The 23,370-nt window shown below is 48.6% G+C and overlaps 1 protein-coding gene across 2 annotated transcripts in view; it reads right to left on the bottom strand.

Moving 5' to 3' along the window:
- The window catches only part of PPP2R5D (protein phosphatase 2 regulatory subunit B'delta), a 27,605-nt gene extending 4,235 nt beyond the window's left edge, over positions 1–23,370 (bottom strand). Inside the window, exons 1-13 of one of the 2 annotated variants that reach the window (XM_039568267.1) lie at positions 23,282–23,370; positions 22,395–22,484; positions 15,689–15,926; positions 14,372–14,571; positions 13,868–13,978; positions 12,412–12,504; positions 11,821–11,951; positions 11,650–11,709; positions 10,862–10,970; positions 9,940–9,993; positions 7,010–7,180; positions 4,913–5,040; positions 2,086–2,187 (exon numbers count right to left, since the gene is read on the bottom strand). In XM_039568267.1, coding sequence (XP_039424201.1) covers positions 2,086–2,187; positions 4,913–5,040; positions 7,010–7,180; positions 9,940–9,993; positions 10,862–10,970; positions 11,650–11,709; positions 11,821–11,951; positions 12,412–12,504; positions 13,868–13,978; positions 14,372–14,571; positions 15,689–15,926; positions 22,395–22,484; positions 23,282–23,308 — 1,514 coding nt within the window. In that variant the 5' untranslated portion in view covers positions 23,309–23,370. Of the gene's footprint in view, positions 1–2,085; positions 2,188–4,912; positions 5,041–7,009; positions 7,181–9,939; positions 9,994–10,861; positions 10,971–11,649; positions 11,710–11,820; positions 11,952–12,411; positions 12,505–13,867; positions 13,979–14,371; positions 14,572–15,688; positions 15,927–22,394; positions 22,485–22,933; positions 23,013–23,281 lie in introns of those variants that run through there. The other variant, XM_039568269.1, reaches the window with a different exon arrangement.

Genomic DNA, 23,370 nt, shown 5'->3' with positions numbered 1-23,370 from the left:
GATGCAGAGGGACAAACTGTCATGTCCAATAGAGCTGGGATTCTGCTGCCCACTGTTCCTTCTCTCTCTAACCATAACACACCAAAGAGCTGCCCAAACACCCCAGGCACAGCTCTTGAACTTGGCACAGATTTTGGCACACATCTGAAGTGACCATTCAGCAGGGCCACTTATAAATCCCAGGACAGTGAATGTTCCTTGCAAACAGAGATGAGCACTCACCATCCCTTGTTATTCTCTTCTACATTTTGAACATCTGCACCAAAATCTCTGCTTTATTTCTATTATTTTAACTACATGACTTTCATCCCAGCTACTAGTCTTTCCAGTGCCCTATCTATCCATATTAAGGAAGTTCTTACACTCTGTAATCACATCACACTCTTGAAAGTCATGTAGGCCAAGAATGAGAATGAAGCTGCCAAGGTTTCAAGCAGCAGATTACTCCACCAGAAAACACTGGGTCACAAAAAAACCTCCAACAAACCAACCCCAAAATGCCCCAAATGAATAACCCATTCAGGACAAGACACTATCTGCCCCAACTTTCTCACTGCTTTTCTAAACGATTCTGATAAACCAAACAGTTTCAAGATGTCTGGGGAGAAAGGTGCAGTCAGTCCATTTGCACTGAACAGCAGAGAGACAGCCTTGCCACATGTCCCTGCAGAGTCTGTCCCTCATGACCACCCTGGCTGTGGCTGCACAGCTGGGGGTGCAGCAGTGACAGGCCTGAGCTGGCATGTCACTTGTAGGCTTGTTAACTAATTAAAAATGAGGCTAAGCCATACTCAAGCCTCTCAACATCTGGCTGCAGCCTAACAGTACAAGCTCTCTCCTTTGCCCCATTTCCTATTTGCTGAGTTTGTTTGCAATCCTTCCCATACATGCTGTTTTCTAGTTCACAGCACAAGGTTTTCTGAAGCCTAATTAGGCACAGAGGCAGAACAGAGCAGAAAACTGCAGCACTACCCATCCTTTTATTGAACAGCTCTGAGCTGTTTTGTTGAGCTTTTTCAGAACAATTCTCCATCAGTCACACACCAGTGCTGGGAAGAGTCACCTTCAGCAGGTCAGCAGCTAAACAGGGAGAGAAAGCTCCTGATGGAAACACTAGGTAGATCTTGTAGGAAATGTGCTGTCACTGTGACTTAAAATACATGTGAAGATATTTGTGGGCTTCACAAACGCCCTAGAATGGGAAAAAAAGAAATCTTGCTTGCTCCCATTTCAGATCCTAAAAAAACCTTAATTTCTCCATAAGCAGGTTACCCATCTGTTCTCATTCATATATCAACTTATTACTTATTATCAAGTTATTTACTTCTTCTCCACAAAACAACAGAATGTACCCCAGAGTTCCCCGCTCCCAGCAAGGATTAGCTCTGCTCTCCCCGGCAGCCCTGGCTCATCCAGGAATGAGAAGCACTATTTTATGTCACTAAGTCAGCAGAAAATAGACCAAAAAAAAAAAAAAAGAAGTTTCCTTCTAGCTTACTGGACTGACTCAGCTCACCAAGGCAAGCCATAGAAGCACCAAAATCAGCACAAGGCAGCAGAAAAAGTGGAGTTCTTTCCTCTTTACAGCATCATGGCACAGGTACTTGCTGAGCTCAGATTTTATCCCCACCATTCGCTCTTTGAAATTGCAGGAATTATTCCATCTTTATCACTGGAAAATTGAAAGCATCCTGTGGCATGAAAGATGCATTACGCCCACTGCAAAACTCTTCACTCTTTCTAAAGCAATAGGATTCTACTGACATTACTACAACATTTATGAACTGGTAAATATTTCCAAGACAGAGCAAAACTCAGTATCCTCTACATGGCAATCTGTTTCCTCATGACTCAGCAAACTCAGTCACTCTTTTCTAGGCTACCTGCTTCAGCAGGACTGAAAGGGTTTTTATCAGGGCACACCTCATCCCTACTCATAGCTATGGCTAAGGAAGCCTACTTTTTGACAGAATTACTTACCACCTTTCCATTTCCCTTCTGCCTATTGACATCTACCATCTGTTACTGTACCCCAAGGAGACTTTAGGATGAGCTCGAGTTACTTGGCAAAAACCTCTTACTCACTTCTGCTTCTCTGCCTTGTATTGCTGTGTGCAGTCATCAAAAAGCTTTTGGTTCATCTCCATGAAGAGCTTCAGTGCATTGTAGATCAGCCCATGAATTGTCCTGCAAAGAAATGAGGAAAGGAGGACAAGTCACGGTGGGCAGGTTTTAGACCTAAGTTGGCACCAGCAGCACAGACAAAAGGTGACAGCAGCAGCAACTCATTCTACGGTGATGTGACAAAATATTCTCACACAATCCCAGCTCTTACCAAGGCAAAACCCCCTCAACAAACAGAGCAGGAACTATACAACAGGGAGAAACAGATGGAGAAGAAAGAGAAGACCCTGGGACAGGTCTGCTGTGGTCAGATTAATGAGTGCAAAACTACACATTCATGTGTTCATTTCTTGTAGATAGAAGTGGAAAATGAAGGATGCTAGGGGATGCTAGGGGCCTGTTCAGGGCTGTTTTCAAGGGGGCTTTAGTGCCTCCCACTGTTCACACCACATATACACAACGACTTTTTTGAGCTGCCAGTATTTGGTCATGAGCTTTATTGCTGAGCTGCCCAAAACACAGACAGGCAGCAGCCCCAAAGAGATGGAAACCAGCACACAGAATATCACAAAAGACAAGTCGACTCTGTGCCAGTGATTTATGGACAGGTTGCACTGCGTGTGAGCCCCCTTTGGGACAAAGAATCTCCTGGGGAATAAAAACAAGTGTTGAAGCTGTCTCTGAAATACCTGACCCACAGGCAAAAGATGAGACTCAGCAGACTAAGCTCTGTGTCTCTACCAGCTCTACAAATGGACTATGGAAGAGAGAGGCAACCCTGCTGGACTTAAGCAGGCTGTCTGACCAAGTAGATGAACTATGGGAAGGAAGAGGAGAATCTGAGGTACTCAACCTGCCCTGAGAAGATGTGGCTATTGCCAAAACAAAGACAAGCAGAAATAAGAGGAAAACACTTTCAGGACTTCTTCTGTGATACCACTGGGCAGCAGACCAGGAAAGACAGAAACAGCAGAATCATGAATCTTGGCTGCTGTAAGGACACAGAACTGGTGAAGGGTTTCAGACAAGAACATAAAGTCCTTTTCTGAGCTCTGGACTTGTCCAGTCTCCCTAGAATTAATTTTTAGCTAATTCATTAAAGGAAGTGTGTTCAATTAAATTAATTAAACTTGAATTAACCAGGTAAGGAATTAAATGGAGAAGAAGTCAGAAGGAAGGAAGTTGATAAGAGAACCATAAAACAAAGAAGTATCTAGGAATCAGACACAGGGGACAATATTTGACATGGACAGCTGCCCAGTTAGTTCTGCTTTCTCTGTTTTTCCTGTACTCAAGGAGTTGGGCACTGCATTAGCCAAGTTCTCTGGTCACGGAGAACATAAGGGTGGGACATTAGTTAACAAGGAGCCAGAAGTCAGATGGAACATCTACTGCACACTTCTGAGAGACTGACAACATTACTGTCAGGCAGGTATCAAACTCTGTGTAGACTCAATGGCCCCAAGGCTGGCAATTTCAAGTGCCTCAACCCTTGCAGAAGCAAGCCACTCTGGTCTGCTGTGGCCCTTTTCCATGCTGTGGAGAGATGGCTGGGGGTAAAACTAGAGGACACTGAGAAGTTACATTCACCTCCAAACAGAAACAGTAACAGTACAGGAATTGTAGGGTAAAATGCAGCTGCTGGTCCCTGGATGGAATGCTGCTGGCATGCTTAAAGCCTCCTCCAGGATGGTTCCCCACACACACAGCCTGCAGCCAGAGCCCCTGCAGAGTGGGATGGAACGGAGGGTGGAGCAGAGTGGAAACACCACGGCCAAGTTCCCTTGAAGTCGTGGCAGGGAGGGGAACTCGATGGAGCTTTGCAGCTGATAAACTGCACAGGGCCTGTCAGCCAAGGGAGATAGGAGGAACCTGGTGGCTGAGCCAGGAACTGTGGCGAAATCACCCTCCTCCGATAAATGTGGTTCGTTGTAACACAATTGTATTAACACACATCCCCTTTCCAAAGTCACCCACCCCAGGGTATGACCACCCCTCATAGGGCATGCACTCTGTAGTTTATTGACTGCACCTCTGAGAGCAAAGTTGAGAGAATGTTACACCAATCAGTAATAAAGGCATGTATGACTAAGAGTCACTCAAGCTCCACCTAAACATAAAGACATAGCATAAAAGTAAACTGAGAATAGGGGTAAGCTAGGGAAGACTCCATCCTAACTACTGGGATCACTGAACAGGCTGAACCCATCTTCTTCCCCCATGGGTAAGAAACACTCCGTACACATTGGATACTTCTACTGGGAATTAGAGCTTCTCTGTGAATTGCTCTGAATACATTTTTGCAGTCAGATACTATGACTGGCAGTCCTCGAACCTTAACCTGTCACAGTTTTCTGTAAATAAGGAGTGTTATTCCACAAACTGTCAGTGTGAGTCCTTCCCAGGCACTGGCAGTCACCAGCAGCAGGGAACATAATCAAATAAACTCGAAGACCTGCTGAGAGGTGTCTCTTATGCCGTTGGCATACTTCCCTGAATAAGTCAGTTGAACTGACCCAGTAGGACTGTTCAGTGAAGGGTCCCCTTAATGGGACACTGGCAGACTGGTTGGGCACGAGGGTCTTGGTGCTCCTGGGGTGCTGACAGACAAACTCCGAGGGTTGAGGAAATCTCCCTTTTCCATGATACACCCTGATACCACCACCAACCCCCGTCTCAGCAACTGGTGCCACCAAGCACCACGCATTGTTGCACTGCAGCAGCGTGCTTCAAGATTGCCAGTGGGTCAAAAAATCCAGCAAGTGTCAGAGCATGGGGGAAGACCTACTTGTTCCAGTGACTCTTGGAGTTCTTGTAGAGTGCTGGAAACATGATTGGGAGGATTTTGGCTGCATTATCGCTGATCAGGCTCATGATATATTCATTGTTCCAATAGTACAGCGCTCGCTCTGCCACCTGCAGCAGGAGAGAAAGCCATCCTTGAAGAGGCTCCTTCCAGTAACACCTGTGGTGCACAAGGAAGCCACCACCCAGCCAAGGAGCCCACATGCTTCCCCGTAGCACAGGGGTGACCTTCATGAACTTCTATGAGGCCATTCACCCCTCCTGCCCAGCCTTCTTTGCCTTAGCCTCTGCTAGACACTTCACACTTTTCTGAGAAAAACCCCATGGTCTTGAATGGACAAGCCTACTGTCAGTATAGGGATGACTCCAACACCCTTTACACAGCACTTGACAACAGTAATGTCATCTACTCCAGGTCTCAATTCAGATTAGCTCCAAGCCTTTCCTCAGACTGTCCTCTCTGAAGTTCCATTCCTCCCTGGCTTTCCCACAACAGAGTCTCTCAGGGCTTTGAATCATGCTTCAGTCACCAGTCCCACAATTCAAGCCCTTGATTTAGTAAGGGTGAAAATATGGAAAATCTTGGGGCAGCCATCCTGCTCTAACAAGACAAACAAGTCTAACAGGTTTGCACACAGTGACAGATAATGCAGGCTAATTTCTGCATTTAGTGCTGGCTTGAGAATGGCTTAAAAACCTAGGAAAAGAGACTCAGTTTTATATTTCAGGTAGTGCAGAATTTGCTATATCCCCTTAACATATTGTTCCACACAAGTAAATGAAATGAAACTCACTTTGTTTTCGCTTACCTAGCTTTTGGTTTTCAAGATCTGGTTAAGCCTTTTTCTGCTAGATTAACACACAATCCACTCAGAGGAAACTCATTCCCACCAAGGTGCTCAGACTCACCAAGAAGTCGATTCCTAATTTTGCTCTTCAGACAAGCTGTAGACTGTTCAGCCTGACCATATGGGACACCTTTGGAATTAATTTTCTTAGGCTGTAAAGTGTTTGCAGCTTCTCCGGGTTTCTCCGTATTGTTCTTCAGAGTTTGGCAGCTGATGAGGGCTGCTATCAAGTACAGGATGTGTCTCCTCCAGCCTTTACCCTACTTTATTCAAGCTCCTTAGCTCCCTCTGGTAGTTCCCTCCACACCCAAAGGTCACATTAGTCCTTTGGTTCCCATCACCACACCAGTAATCCACGTCCAGCTGGTTTCCATCATGCTCCTCTAGTCCTTTAAAGGAAACTGATTTTTTACATACATGTGTGACCTAGACTGACCTTATTTTTGGCTTGTAAACACACGACTTTGTACCTCTCTATACTAAAAGATGGACTGAAGCCAGCCTGCCTCACTGTGCAGTCACTCTCACTTGGGAGATGGCTGTGTCACTTCTTCTTTAACACTCCACCTATACCTGGGTCAACCATGTGTTTCCCCAGCAAGCTGTCTTCTTCCTGGGCACTCTAAAACAGTGAGGCAAGAACACTTGCTAGGAGCTACTAGCAGGTCCTACCACCCTGTACATTTTAATCCTTAAGACTACCATCCACAGAGATTATATCAGCTAGCTACTACAACCAGTTTCCCTTCAGTGAAAACAAGGAAGAAGCAGACTCCAGCACTTCTCCAGTATACATCACTCTTTACTACCTATGCCAGAATAAAACAAAGGACCTTTCCTGCACAGTCTCTTTGGTTGGCCTCCCTCCAACACTGCAGAGTGTTTGGTTTTACTTGAACAGGGTGACCCTGGATGGATCTCCTCTGTCCTTGCTAGCCAAAACAGGAGGTGGCAAAGCACCTGTGCTCCAGCCCCAGCCTGCTGCAATACCTGGTGCTGAACAGCACAGAGCAGCAGGAGAGGCTGTGCTGATCCACTCTGTTTCCTCTTTGGATGAGCTCACCCTGTGGTTGTGGTGACGATTCTCACTGCTTCCCACCACATGTCACCCCAATACTCACCCTGGTCACACCTCCACGTGCCAAGTACAAGTCCAAAAACTGTGGTGTTACCCTCACATGCCAAGTGGATCACAAGTCAATGCTCTATCCCCTCCCTGAGCTGTAATTTACCTGGAAGTGTGGGCTGGAAACACATTTGGCCAACTGCCTGAACAAGGGCTCCATAACTTTCACAAACTCTGATGGCTCAATCACGTCCAGGATCTCCTCCAGCTCATTTAAAAACATCACCTCTTTGGGACTGTGAGTTTTTGGCCAGAACTTCAGCAAGCCCACAATCACCTGAGTGGGAAGTGTACAGAGACAGTGTTAGAAGCTCAAAGTTAACACCAGCTGCAAAATACATTTTTAAGTGTCTAGTCACAACAGCAGAGGGGAGGAAGTAACGCAACAGATTTTCTCAGAAAGCCAGGGTGGGTGACCAGGGAAGAAAGAAGACAAAAGCCCAAACTCTCCCAAGTTACACTCATGGCAACAGCTCTACCTAGGCTGCTATGATTTCATATTACAAGCACAAAGCTTAGAATCACTTTATATCCCCAAACACAGCTTAACACAGAAGGGTGAAACTGGACTGGACAGCAGCTGGCAGACAGTGCAAAGTAACCATGGAAGATCAACTAATAAAATTGGAAATGCTATGCAGAAGGTCTCTGAAGAGTTATTATTCAAAAGACTACAGAGCTTGAATACTGGGGAGCACCGAAAAAATAATGCAACGGATGGGTTTGGGACAAAGAAAGGAAATTTTACTTTACATAGAAGTAGCTGGATTATGGAACTCATTCTTGCAAGACTTTGTGGAGACTTGAAGTCCAAACAGACTCCAGAATGGAGCAGACAAGTTTATGGAGTTGACATCTAATAGTTATAATTAAATACAACAACACAGATGCAACTTCTGGCTGAGTAAAATCCTGCTTACAAGATAGAGAAGGGCTATATCTCACTAGATTTTATTTATTAATTTTTAATACTGCTTCCTGTCCTACCCATCTGCTTCTAGACACTGCAAAGGCAGGATTCAAGATGCTGCAGATCTTCACTCTGTTGGAAGAAGAAATGTTTACTCTGTGGACACTAGAGTTACACACAGCTGGCCATAGGGGCTGCCCTTTCAAACCTCTGTATTTCATCTACCTGATCCTAAAGCCAGCACTTGAGAGGAAGTTCAGAGCAGCAGAGGGACAGTAGTGGGCAATGCAACAGCAGGATTAGAGATATCTGAGCATTATGTTTCTGCCAACTCAAGGCTTGAGAAGCCAGCAGTTCATTATCCCCGTGTTTGTCATTACTCATGTCTGCCATTCAGGTAAGAGTTAGCTTCAGTGACTCAGAAGCAATTTCACCTACAACTAAGGTGGTGTGAGGTGTGTGGAGTCTGTGTTTGCTAATACCAAGCACATCTGAGGCCTTGCTCACCTGGCAGTCTTTCAGACTGCTGTTAAGGCAAGAGCTACCATGTCAAGCCTTGCTGAGCAAGCTGCTGGAAGGCCCATTTGAGGCAAGTGTGGACCCAGGGAGTAATCTGGCCTCCTTCCAGCACTGCTGGTAACATGTCCCGGTGCATTCAGACTCTTGCTGATGCACAAACCCTGTAATTCTTCCACACTTCAGTAACACCAGTCATCTTGGGGGTCTATTCAAAACCTTCACAAGCAAGGTGCTTCAACAGAACACAAGGTGTGGCAATATGGCCTTGGTATGTCTGGTTGAGACACAACACCCACTGAAGGTAATGAAATTGGGTCATTCCACTGCTTTCTACAAGCACCAAACCAGACCTGGGTCTGTAATCCAGGGGCCACTAAACTGTTATCCAGGAAACAGTGATGAGCTGTGGAGCTTTATTATCTGAATAAGATAATGCAAAGTGAATCCTGGAAATATTGACAGATTTCTATTTCTTTCTTCTCCCTCACCCTAGGAGGTGCTTTGGCAGGAGGCTGTTGGACTGGATGTCCGCCACAGGAAGCACTCAACATTATCAGGAAGCTACTTTATGCAGCTTGTTTCAGAGCAGGCTTTTGGGAACAAAGGAAATGGAGGACCCATATTTAAAGGAAAACTAGGAGGTCTGCTTCAGCACTGCTGATGTCAGAGCTGTGGAGCCAGAAAGCTGACAACAGCTGACCAGCTTCTACCCAGCACAGGCAGGCTCACCATGAGCACACACATTTCAGCCAGAGAACAGAACGACCTCAGCCAGCATTACTCATTAAAACACTCACACTTTTGGTGCTCCCTGCTACAGTGACAGAAGTATGTGTTCTCTGCCCATCTGCTGTTTTGAGCCTGTGAAGCTCAGCTCTGTAGAAGACATTTCCTGGCCTGCAGTGGGTGGAGAAACACTTGTCTCCTTCTTGCACCCTCTGCCAAGCTGGCACTTAGCCTGGTTAACACCGCAGGTCCGTGCAGCCAGTAACTAAAATATGTGAGGTCTCCATCGACACTGCTCACATTTTAGAATCTGCTGGTCCCCAGCACTATATCCTGAAGGCAAATGTGTCTACAATGTGACTTATCTCTATGAAGGTAGCAAACTGATGCTAAGGCTGGAAGGAGAATACTTTCATGAAGGAACAGCAGCACGCTTAAGACCTCGTGTCCCAGGTTCCTAACCTCATCCCTACAATTCTGCAGCCAACTCCAGCAGTGTGGAGGGGACTCTTACTATTTCAAGGCTCCCACAAGCTCTGGTTCTACCAGATGGTCATGTATTTCGTCTCTGCAGCACCTCTCATTAGCCAGAAGCTCTGCCCTGGAAGAACAGCTTGGTATCCTGTTCCTTCTGCTACACCAAGATCTGAAGCACAAAGGAAGACTACAGTCCACCTTCCTGAAGCTTCCAGGAGAGCATGCTAAAGGCTTGCACATGAGCAGTACAGCCCCTTCTGTCCACAGGAAGCCAGGCAAACCCAGTAAACAATACCACTGATTCCCAGCCTCTTTACAGAAAGGGTGAAAAAAGGCTGTTCTAAGGAAGCTGTGAAGCGTTTTGGGACTTGACTATCACACAGAAGTGAAGCAAGGTTACTCACTGGCTCTGTCAAGCTGCTGTCTTTCTCCAAGAACTGTACAACACAGTACGCCAGCTGCAGGAAAAACACATGGCAAGATTAGAGCTTCCTCAAGTGTACCTGAGATTAAAGTGCCCCATCCACTAGACTGGAAGTAACATCATGCCCATTATGTTGCAGCTCTAAACAAATCCAGTTTTCTGATGGCAAGTGAAGGCTTTAAGACCAAGCAGGCAGGGCCTGAGCTCAGGACATTTGTGCAATTTAAAGGATAAAACTTCAGTCACCCAGAGCAGTCCACAGCTGATACATTCAGATGCAAGCACAGCTGCACGCAATGGGGAGGAACAAACCTGACTGACCCAAAGCCCTGCCCCATAGAAACAGGGCTGAGAGAACAGACATCTCTACTGAGTACCCATATTTTTTCACTTCCTATCCCAAGTTGTGATCTTCTTTAGTCTTCTGTTATGTACTCAAAATTGGAAGAAATTAATCTCTAAACCAACCTAGCAGACTAGCACACCAACTTCTCCACATATCTCAGTGGTGACTAACAGCTGATACACCACATGCACAAGCTGATGACTGCAGCTAGGAAATTTCCCTCTCTGATTTCAGCAGGCCCCCAATATTTCACAAGCTTCCAGCACAGAAAGACAAAGCAAGCCACAGCATTACGACAGGGGGAAATGTCAGGATACCCTCCTATCATCCAATGGCACAGGCCCAGACACCACAAGAATAGGACAACCACTACAGTATGGGACTAGTGCAGAGCCCAGAACACCTCACAGCAAGAACTCTGTAAAATGCAGTAATGTGGCCTGGTGAATAGCTATAAACAATTAGCTTAGAAACTAATATAAATATATAGAGCTTATAATAGCTATAAGCTTTTGCAAAATCCCAATCTGCCCCAGGAACTTGAAGCACTTCTCACCTGTGGATGGTACACACTGAGAGACTTCACTTTGTGCAGTGGTAACAAGACTCTGATGAGAAACATCTTGTGCTCTTCCTTCAGAGGCAAAGCAAATCCATTGATTATGCTGAGAAGAAACAAGAATCTTGTTAAAGTTTTTACCCAGGAGAAATACAGTGTCTCTCACCTCACAACACATACTAGCTCTCACCAGCCCCTTGAGGAAGCATCCCCCAAAAGCATGGTTGCTGCAGCCCAGCCTGCACAACGTGCTCAGCGAGAGTGCTCTTGGCAGACACCACAGGGAAAAGCCTCTGATGGAGCCTGGACTCTGCTCTGTCCTGTGCCAGGCTGAGCCCACACACACTTAGGCACAACCTCTGGGGAAGGCCAGCACTGAAGCAGCTCATTGCTTGAGTATTTTGCTTTACAAAAGAGGAGGGTGGCAGAATAACAAGGCCACAAACAGAAGGGAAGCTGAAACCCGGGAGAAGGCTGCCCATTGCTAAGGCTTCTCAGAGCTGTGAGGAGCTCTTCTCTTTTACTGCCTGCTGAGGCAAGATAGCAAGTGTGACTGGACTCAAACTCAAAAGAACAGGAGATAGATCTGGGGAGGAGAAGGCTACCACTGTATTTATCAGCAGGCTGGAGAGTACTTTAGTTTATGCTCTGTCAGACTGAGATTCTCTGGAAGAGGTGCCTCCTGCAAGGACTGCTGAAGGAAGGCACTGCCTGTTCACACAGCACACTGGGCTGGGAGGCCTCACTCATTATGGGTCCTCTGGGACTTGCAAAAGTGGCCTTACCTTCCCAGGATCTCCAGTAGCTCTGCAATCCCATTGTGGTGTTCTGTTTCATAGATAAACCTAAAGAGAAGGATGAGAGGTCATTGCCAAATACTGGATACAGTTTGATAAGCAAGATGAAGGAAAAATGCTGGAGACAGGGAGTCTAAATGGTACTAAGAAAGACCTCACCTGTAAAATATGTTATTGATCTGCCTCCTCACATATGCTCTCAGACCCAGGAACTTCCCGTAGATCCTGTGCAGAATAGTCTTTAGGAAGTCTCGTTCTCTGGGGTCTTCACTGTCAAAGAGATCCAGCAGCTGTGAGGAGAGAAATTCAGTCAGTGCCTGCATACTGCCTGTCTGAGCAAAGCTACCACCAACACCAGGCACTGCTCATGCTTGGCAAAAACAGCTCTTTCAGTCAAGTGATGCCTTCAGCACCCTGAGCACAGTGGTCATTTCCCTGAAACACGTGACCTCCTAGTCACAAGCTGGAACCATCATCACTTCTCTCACCTTCAGAAACACAGTAATGGCCTGCACTTTCTACAAAGCTGCACATCCCCAGATTTCCCCTGCAAGGCCCCTGTGCCCCTCTCCACCTATACAATGAGTTATGAGTTCCAGTGACTACAGCTCGCACGCAGTCTTGCCCTGCACAGAAAATTCTGTCTGCTCATTCAAAACAAATACAGAGAAGTCACATCATCAAGCACCAAAATCTGCTGCATGTCCTTCACAAAGGTGGTGCACAGTGGCAGGGGCAGCAATTACTTACAGAGAGCACAAACTTCTGGTCAATGTATTTCTTGGCTACATTTGGTTGAAAGTCAGGTGATTCCAGGAACCTGAGGAAGAACTCATACACCAGCTGTGGGGGAAAAAGGAGAGATTACTTAGAAATCCCCCTGTCCTCTCACCAGTGTTTACTTCAGATTTTATGTTTTCCTTCTCCTTAAGGATTCAGGGAAAGGCTGGGAAGCCTGAACAGGAGCAAAAACCCCAGTGTTTCCTTACCCAGATCAACTCAGCTGCCCTTGCTTTAATGGGCAGGGGTCTCTGGTGGCACGTAACTATCCAAATCTGCATGAGACCTCATCACCTCAGGTCCCTCCAAAGATAACACCCACCTACTCAGATTAAGACACTAGGCCTGGGAAACTCTTCTCACATCTTCAGCACATATCTCTACAGAGAACAGAAACCTCCAGAGACGGCAAAGGCTCAGACTCACTGGATGCCCTTGAGACACGCCAAGGAACAACAGAAGAGCAGAGAAATGAAACGGACCCCAGGAAAACATGCAGTGTCCTCTGCCTCCTGGGTACTGACTCAAGGTTGGCTTGGCCTCACCAGGCCAGGAGAACTGCATGCTGTGTCCCACTTGGAAAACAAAGGGCAGCTTGCTTTAAGAAGGCTGTCAGTGCTGAAACATCAACTTCTGGTCCTGCTGTTCTCTGAGAGGGATGAGTCCACTCTCATCCATCCCACCTAGTGGTTCTGAGGGGCCACTAGGCCAAACAAGATTGGTGCATTTGAAAGGCCTGACTTTGGGATTGAAGGAATGATAGGACCGTGCACCCACAGGTAGGGCCTACCTGCCAAGGACAGCAGTAAAAAAAACCTGAGGTGCTGAACAAAAAGCTCAGCATTCAGTTGCCACAAATCCATGCTGGCTGCTGACTCAATTCTTAGAAACAAATGCTGCCTAGCATTCATAGCACTCTGGTGCTGAGGACACGGTGTTTCTATCAACGCTCGCATGCCTATGTCAACTGCAGCAGTGAGAAGTGATTAACCAGTGCTGCAGAATGACACCTTATTTCTTCTCTGTATTTTCTGCTTCATTCTGCAGTACCTGCCCCGTTTTCTGCCTTTGTCTGCTTGACAACACATCCCTGTGCAAGTGCCTGGAGCTTTCCTCCTGACTTGTACTGCTGAGCTCTGCTAAACCATGCTCACTGTCACTTTCCTAACCCTTTTCACCCAGTCTGTCTTAAGGCCATCTGCAAGTGAATGTTGCACACAGGCATCAGCCAGTTCCCAGGACACCCTTGCCTCCTGCACTGCCTAAGAGCCACCTCTGACCCCTGGGTGGCAGCCCTGGTCTTTCTGCAGGAACCCTTGCAGGCTGGTGAAGCAGCAGTGGCAGGGCTGGCAGGCTCCAGCTCCACATGGACTCTCGACTTCCTGGAGATAAATTCACCAGACCTATATTCCCCACCCCTCCTCACCTGAAGGTGTGGCCAGGCAGCCTCTAATGTAGGCTCATCTTCTTCAGGGTCAAACTCTGCTCCTGTGGGATTGGACGATGGTGGGAGTGTCCGGAAGAGGTTCACTGAAAACTGAAGTGAGTGACAGAGTGCATGAATGACATTCTGACACCTCATGATGGTCCTCCACATAGCAAATCCTTCACTGCAGTGCAACACATTGTGATTTGTCACAGCTGTGCCCACACACTGATCCCTTCCTGCAGGCTGTAGGGTTATAGTCTGCACAGGACTTCCTTCCCCAAGTGCCATCTCTGCCGGAGACAAGAGCTTCCACCTCTCCCCACAGCAGGCACTGTCACTACCACCACCTCTACACACACTTCTCTTTCTGGAGGTGGGTAGACAAGGAATGGGTAGGACTGGGGTCACACTCCTCTCTGACAAATCCCTATCCCCTCCTCCTCCCACACTTCCCTATTTCTTTGGCACACAAGCCACACAAACACTGGCTCCATGCCCTACCATGATAACAGCTTCAGGATAGATGGCCTCGGTGACGACATCACGGTTGTGTGTGATGTATTCCACCATCTCATTGAGACCTGCTCGCTTCACCTCCTTGAACTTCAGGTCACTGAGGGGGTCAGAGATGAAGTCAAAAAGAACACAGCACTGCCGCAGCTTCTGGATGAAAAGCTCTTCTCGTTCGTGTGGAGGAGCATCTGTCAGAGAAAGCAGGGACATCTGTCCTTGGAGCCAGGCAGAACATCCTCCTGGTTTCCCCAGGTATCACTGTGGTTTGCTCCCTGTGGTTTCCCCCTCCCCCGTCACATTCCCCTTGAATTGTTGGTGGTGAAGAGGGAGAGGCAGTGTTATCCCTGCAATGGACATGGGACAAAGGAGCCAGAGAGACTGCAGGGCCTCTGAAGCAACTATCCCATGAGTGGATTTCAAACATGGTAGCAGTTTCTAACCTGATAAGCACTGATCTCTTTCCTCCCTGTACAGAGTACACTGAAAAAGGAACTCAACCAGCTCCCATCACAGACCAGTGACAGCCACGTCCTGCACCACAGAGACACAAAGGGAGCTGGGCAGCACACACTGTAGCCTGACCCTCCTCCCAGAGAATAAGGCAGAAGAGAGGGGCCAGGGTTGCAGGAGCTGTACATTAACAGATTCTCTTTCTGATACAACTGGAAACTACACACTGCCTTGGCCAATGACACAAACTTAGCAGAATGCTACTGAGCTGCAAGGCAGGTGCCCTTCCTCAAAAGCTTGTCTGTGTCCGTGAGCAACCTCAGCAATGGCTCTGGCGCAGTCACTGCTGAAAATGCTTTCTCCTTGCCCACACTCATGTTTAATTGCAACATAATGTACACTAAGTGCTAATACCAAGCTCCCCTAACGTGGACAGGTTCAATTCCGCTATCATAATTTGCAATGGAAACACAATGAGGAGAAGGCCTGGTCCTTTCCCAGGAATGGATGGATGTAGGAACCAAGGACAATCTGCACCAAGGTCTCTGCACTTCACCGCCTTCCTGCACAACCTGCTGAAGAATCTGAGGCAACCCTCAGTACATAGAGCATAAGGGTTTAAATAGCTCAAATAGGAAGGTAAGTATGAAGTTTGCATTGAGAATACTCTGATTATTTTAGGCCATCCATCAATTCTCTACCTGCTAACAAGCCGAGCACCTTTCCCAGAACCATCCTTGCTGCCCATAAAACTAGCTGGACACTTGGTTGCTTTGGGAAGAGCCCTTACACCACCACACTCTGCCTGGAGAAACTGCAGCTTGTCATACAGCTCCCACCCCACTGCCTCTTTACCTTTAAGGGCTGGGAGTTTTTGCAGTTCCCGGTTTTTGCTCAGATTGAAACGGGAAGAGCTGTGCCGGCGCTCCTTCTTCACAATCTGGGGTCCCCCTGAGTACTTGATTTTATTCAGCTGGGTTGGGGGGGGAGCGCTGTTACTGGGCCGCTTATTTGAAGTTGGCTGCTGTTGCGGCTGCTGCTGCTGTGGCTGCTGCTGTGGCTGCTGCTGCGGCTGCTGCTGCGGCTGCTGGGCCTGATGGGGGAGAAGAGAGTAAAACAACTCAGAAGCTTTACCTACAAACCTCATAAGGAGAGAACATCAACATTTTCTTGGAATGAAGAAACTGGGCAGGTTCTTCACTGTTGCACTTGCAGTTGAGTGCATCTCACGTGTTCCTGCCAGCTCTAGAGCTGTTGGTTGCATTTGTTGCATATCTGCAAAGCAAACATCAGTTTTACTCATGTCTGTGAGGTACCACAAAGACACCGGAGCCTCTCAGCACAGTGAGTGCCATGGATATGGAAAGTGAAGTCACATCTTGTAACACGTTACATGCAGCAGCAATAAGAACTTTCTGTGGTCCAAACAGAAATCTTGGCATGCTGCTGTCTCTGATTGCAGCACTATGTACAACACACAACAAGCAAGCTTAGAAACCAGCAATTTGCTTCTTTGTCCTTGTGCAGGGAATCACCTGGGAAAAACAAAGGCAGTGTGTAGTACAGAGCAGACATAATGGCCTTGGAAAGGCAATAGTGAAGACTACTAAAATCATTGCTCCATTTGTGGTCCAGGAGCATCTAATCTACAAACCGCATGGACCATACATACAAACATATGCAACCTTAGGTCCCAGGCTGTGGGCTCTCCCAATGCATCCTGGCTGCTCTCTCCATCTCTGCCTCACTGCTGTCTGGACTTCTGTAGATGGGCTTTTCCCACATCACCCCTTCTAGCCACACAAACTCTCTGCCTGCATTCTCCTCTCCCACTACACTCTTGTTACACTGCACTAACAGAGGCACTTTCTCATGTTTAGCATGTGACCAGAAACTCAAGCCAGTATTTGCTCAGCTCAGCTCTCTTCCAACCTTGCTGAAGCTCTGCTCATTCAAGTCCCAATTGGATCATAATGACTCAATAACTGATCCTTTAATTTCACACTGACCAGACCTATGGAAAACTCAGCACAAAAGAGGGCAACATCCTGCCAGGAAGCAGAGGGATTAGCTGGAGACAGCACCCAGCCTACCCTGGCTGTGCTGCGTGAGCCACCTCCTTCCTGTTGGTACATGAAGCCAAGGAGCTGCAGGATAAATCTGTTTAGGATACAACAAGAATAGCACAATGGATGGGCAGCAGAGGTGAGTGAAATCCTTGGACATCACCCCCTTCTTTCCCCATTATTCCCAGCTGCCACATAGAGCACAGTGGTACAAATGCACACCTCACCAGAACACCAACCAGCAGCGTTTTGAGGGAGTGCAGGAGCTCAGCAGAGCTCTCCATCCTCCCGATGGCCAATCTCTTCCTGTGAGGACCAGCTGAGATGCAGCTACTCTGCACAGTCCTTTCCCTGAACTGGTTTCCAAAGAGGTGCAGCACAGCACAGCAGTGCAAGAGCAAGAGTTACTGCACCTGCAGCATGTGGGAAGGCAGCAGGGTAAGGAACAGGAGAAGCTGTCTACAGGGAGATGGTGCTCTACCGATTGGGATCTATAGAGCAAGTGCAAAGAAAAACAGGGAAAACAGGGCCCAACACAAACCATCATTTTTTTTTGTCAAGTCATTACTTTGAATGAGAAATCAGAAAGATTTTGGTTCTGGTCTGACTCTGTTTGAAGGAAATCCTGAGTGGTTCTGTTTCAACCTCAGCTCCAAGCCAAGGTGGGGGGAGACAACAAGATTTGAACTCTCTACAGTTTACATTTGTTTTGATTCCCTTCACAGAGCAGCGTTGTCCCATGATGAGAGGAGGGAGCCAGATGAGCTTGTGATAAAAACAGCAGTGTCTGCCAAATAAAGCAGGCCCAGACTACAAACTGGAGGCAACTTATACTGAACAGTGGTCTCTGCTCAGTTAAGTCAGGACAAAGCCTTGCTGGCCAGGTTCCAAGACTGAGAAGTTAATTCTGAATACTTGGTATCAAGGCAAGTGAGCCTTGCTGTCCAGATGCCTTTGGGAGTCCTTGGGTCTGCATCATTCTCCTTCCACAGGAAAGAAGGGAAAAATCTGAATGCTGAGCCACCACAGAGAAAAGATGGTACAAAGAGAAACTGGTGGCCTTCCAGGTAACACTGAAGGAAGCAGGACACATGGGCCCTCTGAGCTGATGGGACACGCTTGTGCACTCCTCACCCATCCAGAAACACCACGGGCAAATGCTCAGAGCATGGTGCGTTTACTGCATGTGAACAGGCTGCATCAGGGGGCTGGAAAAGTCCTTGCCACTAGGCTTCAACAGTCTACAGTCTTCAACATCTTGCATGAAGAGAGACAAAACATAGCTTCAGGTTCAGCTGCCAGCTATTTAAGAAACAGTCATGCACATGCAAAAGTCACACAACCAAGACTGCTAGACAAAAACTGATGGCTGGGGAGGTCAGATATACTCATATGCTGCAGTCCCCAGAGAGTTTATGATGGACTGCTTGTACAGGCACTTTCTGGTATCAAGTTGAATCCCTGCTTTCAGAAGGTACTTCCTGTGGCAGGCCTGTTGTCCTGCTGCCTTCAACACCTCCTACCTTGGCCACATGAATCAGAAGAGGCTTATTTTAAGTTTCCTAACACTTTCTTCTCTGAAGTTTCCATCCCTGAAAACACAGCAGACTACTGAACCTGAAAGCTTTTTTCTCCATGCACAGCCTCTTTCCCTGACACCAACACCAGCCAACTGCTCGTTGGCTGCAGGCACCCCTCCATCTGAGCAGGCTCAGCCCCCTCCTGACAAGCAGGGCTCACACACCATGGCAAAGCCAATAGCTTGGGGAACACTGTTTGCTGTGGCTGTTACTGCACGTGCTGAAGTGACCAGAGAATAGCACAAAGGTGTTTGACCAAGCACAGAGGGGCAGCCCCACTTTCCCCACTGCAGTGGAGCAGCTCCTTGTGCCAACAGGACGGGCCGGCCCCAAATGAAACCGAGCACACAGGCTCCCTGGCTCCAGAGCACTTCCTCCCCAGTGCTTCCCACCACCTCTCCTCCTTGTTAGGAACTTGCCTGCACAAGTCAATGAGCCCCAGGCCCTGAGCTTGCTCTGTGCCATTCCTCTTCATCCCAGAGAACAGAGATCCTCTTCCCCCAGCCATCCTGAGCTGTGCTAGCTTCTCCTGCACTCCCCTACCCGTGCATGACCTCACCTCTGCAGGCACTCCTACTGCAGCTGGGTGCATCGCCACTCGGGAAGCCCTTTCTGCCTCACTGGTCCCTTGAGCATCCCCTGCTTGCTAAGCTTCCCAGCCCAGATCTGCTCTCAGCTCCTCCTCCTCAGATGACTCTTCCCTTCCCATCCCTCAAGTCAGTACCTGCTCTCTTTGTCTGCTGTTACACAGCTACCCTATTAAAATCAGGCTCTCTGCCTCAGAAGTAACATGAATGCACTGTAATGCCTGTCTCTGAATAATGAACTCCAGGTACTGCAGTAACAAGCCCCATGGAGACATGTGCAAAACATGAAAATACAGCAGCTCACTGAAAAGGTGCACCCTCTCCCAGAGCTGCAAATCTCATCAGCAAGGCTCCAAGCTGCCCTTGAGGCTGCAGAGCAGCTCCCCTCTTTACTGCTGCTAATGCCTGCTCCCACTTCCAGGTCATTAACTCTCTTCCCCACCCAGCTGCCTCTCCCAGTCTTTCTGGCCAGGAGGAGTAACTCTTTCTCATCCTCTCATTCAACGCTGCCTTGGTCTCCGACATTATTTCTCTTTTTTCCTTAAACAGCTTACACAGAAATTCTCTGCATTCATATATTCATCATGTTCCAGGGGGACTGAACTAAACACACCTTTCATTTCCCACTCCCTGCTCTCATGTTTTACTCCACTGTTCCTTGCCTCTTCCTAAGCAAACTGCCCCTCAAAGCCAGGGGTTGGCCAAGCTCTGCTGGCTGTTCACATCAGATGGATGCTCATCTTGGAGTAAAACTAAAAGAGCGCTGCAGTACCCCTGTACTTAAGAGGAAATCCAACACTTGCCTTCCCTTGTGGATGTGCCTGCTTTTCAAGATCAGCTCCACTAAAAGCTCCTTCGCTGCAGAGAGCAAAGCACTTTGCTTAGGGGGTTCTGGACTGACTCCTACCCTCTTCATCTCCCTCCACAGAGATCCCCATAGGAGCTCCTCATCCACTGCATTTGGCCAGATCCATCAAAACAGAGCTGCTCTGCAACAAGCTTTACTCATCCCACCAGCCAGACAAGTTGCCTGCAAAACAAGTCACAACTTTCTGATACCAGGATAAATTAAAGTTGATTCCTGCCCCTGCTCCATGGAGCACAGCGTGAGAGAGGAAAGCACATACTGGAAGAGGGCTGCCCAAATGCTGCTCCCCTGCTGCAAGCCCATTAAGCATCTATTGAGATATGAAGAAAAAGGATAGATCTCTTTAGTGCACCCAATTTTCACCCTAGAACAGGCAGGCAACCAACCAACTGTAACTCCACAGGGGAATTCACAGGGCATGAAACTCTCACAATGGCAGCAAAGGTATCCAGGTTGGGCTCAGCACATCAACCCCACCAGACAATACCACTCCCAGCGTTTCACAAGTCAAACCACCTCTTGCTTCTGACACAAGGAAGGAGTTTTGCTCCCAGCACACATTACCTAATTCCTCACACAATGTGAAAGTCAAAATACCTTTCTGTGTTTCCTGAAGAGCAAGAAAATCGCACTCAAACTGGTATACATTTCTTCTTATCAAGCAAAGAGCTCTCTTCCATTCTGCAGCAGAGTACTCCAGAGATAGAAAAGCACCAAAAGGGAACAAACTTCACTGCAGACTCAACAGAGAAAGGAAGAAGAGACCTGTGGAAGTACACACTGCAGAGGTGTCTCCTTTCTGCTCTGCTCTCTGTTCTTATGATCAAAGGAGACCCAGCTTTCCATCTTAAAAGAGGGCTGGATTTTGTCTGGAGTATGAGGAAGTGGCTGGGTGTGAGGGAAGTTTAGACACATCACGTCTAAGTTTCTTCTGCACCCAGGCAAACATTACATGCCATTTCAGGTCACAGAAGAAAGCTTGTAGCCTGTGACATTCTTCCCTTCTTACTGCACCACTTGTAACCAGGAAAGCAGTGCCACAGCCCACTGCTGATTTGGAGGGGCACATCAGAGTGACCTGCTTTGTTGGCTACCCATTGCAAGACCCAGGCTTTCCTACATCTTTCCAGAGCTGTGAACTCAGCAAAGAGTGCCACATAAATAAAAGGTAAGTCTGACCCCATAATGCCAATGCAGGAGTTCTCTCACTTCCTTGGAGCCCACAGACAGCTCTCCACCAAGCTGTTTTCAGCTGTATGCACACAATAAAATGGACAGAGGCAAAGGCCAGGATGGAGGATCTACAAAACTGCTGCCTGCTCCAAGGCACACAGAGTTAGACACTGATTCCTTGCTGGCCACATGGCAGGTTAGGCATGAGCACAAAACTGAGTGGCTCGTAAAAGGGTTATCTTCTGAGGCTCTGCAATGCAGATCTGTGCTTTGGAGTAGACTCTAAAATAACATTGACTACAACCGTGCCACTGAACTACACATTTCTTCCTCGTCTTCATTAGCCCTACACGTCTCCCATGCCCAACCCTCCAAATTACAAGCGCAACGTGTTCCAGACAAAGAAGCACACAGGCTTCTATGGATGTAGAAGTGGCACAGCTTGTTTGCCAAACTGCAGTATTAAAAAAAAATAAACCACACATACATACATGCTTCCTCAGCCATGCATACAGCATTCTTCTGAGCCAATTCTCAAATTCCACAACCACTGCCTGAGTGCCAGACGAACTCAGGACTACCAGAAAAGTTCCACTGAACACAAATTTGCAATAATTCTAAGGATGGCTTATCATACCATCATATTCTGCTGAGGCCATTCTAATGTATCTACCTTGGCAACATCAAAACTGAGAGTGAGACTGCACATCTGGGAATACAGACTGTGCCTTCTTGTGAGGAATGCTGTGTTCAGCAACAAGGCTGTTATACCAAAGGAGAACCACTTAATCTCTAGCAGTTTATTCTTTCAGGTGCTCCTATCCATTACTTCCTAATCTCACTCCTCCAGAAAACGCCTCAGAAGAACAGATCTTCTCCTATTGCTTCTCACTACTCTCCCACTCTGACACAAAGTGACAACAGAGTTTCTTGCGCTTTACAGGAGCACGGAAGCTGCTCCCATCTGTCAGGCTTCCACCTCGTTGATAATCATGGCTTGTCCCTTTCTGCAGCCAACTTTGCCATGCCCTGCCCACCTCTGTGAGCAGCACTTGCCCTTAGCTTCATGCCAAATGTCTTTTTGCAGGTCTGTAGGGTATGAGACTCATCCAGTCTCATCCATAGTCATTGTTCCCTTTGGGCCAATTTTTCTTCTCTGACTTCTTAAGATCCTGGTGACATGTGTTATCTGGTAGAACAGCTTGAAGTAGCTAAAATGAAAGATTTAAGTCCTCCCCAAAGGTGAGTTGTACATGCACACTGCTGTACCCAATGTGAAAGCCTTACCTCTTCTGAATTCTCTGCCCCACCATCCTTCCCGCTACTGCTGCTGCTGCTGCCAGGCTTTGTGGTGCTTTTGGTAGACTTTGGAGACTCCTGAAAGGATGATAACACATTCAGAGAAAACTTTACCTTGTTCAGAATTTTAGCATCTCTCTGCAGAGTTCAGGTGTGTGCTGCCACAGACTACTCCTGCAGCACGCCCTGCTCCGGACATCCATTCCCAGCCCATTTTCCCTGAGAAGGGCACCCTGAATGGCTCCCCCGGCAGCTAACGCCCAGGGCGAGGCCACGGACCCAAGCCCAGGAGCGATGCTGGCACCTCCCGTCCCGGTCACCGCAGGCTGACCGCGGCGAGGCACCTGCGGGTGACAGGGCCCCGTGCCCACCCAGCCCTTCCCCGGGGCGCGGCCCCATCGGAGATACGCGGTGCCAGGGCATCTACAGCGCCGGCCCGGCCGCCCCGGGCGGCGGCAAAAGCGGATCCGGGCCCTCACCCCGCCGGCGGAGGGAGCAGCGGGACCAGGACGCGGGTGCGGCCGTACCTCCCCCACCGGGAGCATCCCCGCGGCCGGCGGAGCGCGCAGGGCGGGCCGGGCCGGGCCGGGCTCGCACGGAGGCACCGCCGGCCTCCCCTCGCACCCTCCCGCCCTCCCCGCCCGCCTCCCCCGGGCCCGCGCGCGCCCCCGTCGCCCTCCTGCGCCACCCGACCCGCCCGCCGCGGGCGCGCGCCCGCGCCCCCGCCCCCTGCCGGCCACAGCCCCGCGCGCGCCCCCGCCCGAGGGCTGAGCCGAGGGAAGGCCGCGCCGGGGAGGGGCGGCGGGAGCGAGCCGTCGGTCGCCGCGCCGCGCGCGGGAGCTCCCCCGGCGCCGCCGCCGCCCCCAGGGCCGCACCTTCTCCTTCTTCAGCTTGTAGGGCATGGTGAGCGCCGGCCCCCAACCGCTCCGCGCCCGCCGCCGCCGCCGCCGCCGCCTGCGCCCGG

This window comes from Corvus cornix, chromosome 3 (genome assembly GCF_000738735.6).
Source record: "Corvus cornix cornix isolate S_Up_H32 chromosome 3, ASM73873v5, whole genome shotgun sequence".
NCBI classification, from domain to species: domain Eukaryota; kingdom Metazoa; phylum Chordata; class Aves; order Passeriformes; family Corvidae; genus Corvus; species Corvus cornix.
Note: the sequence above shows the minus strand (reverse complement) of the source record. Positions and strands in the feature narration are given on the sequence as shown.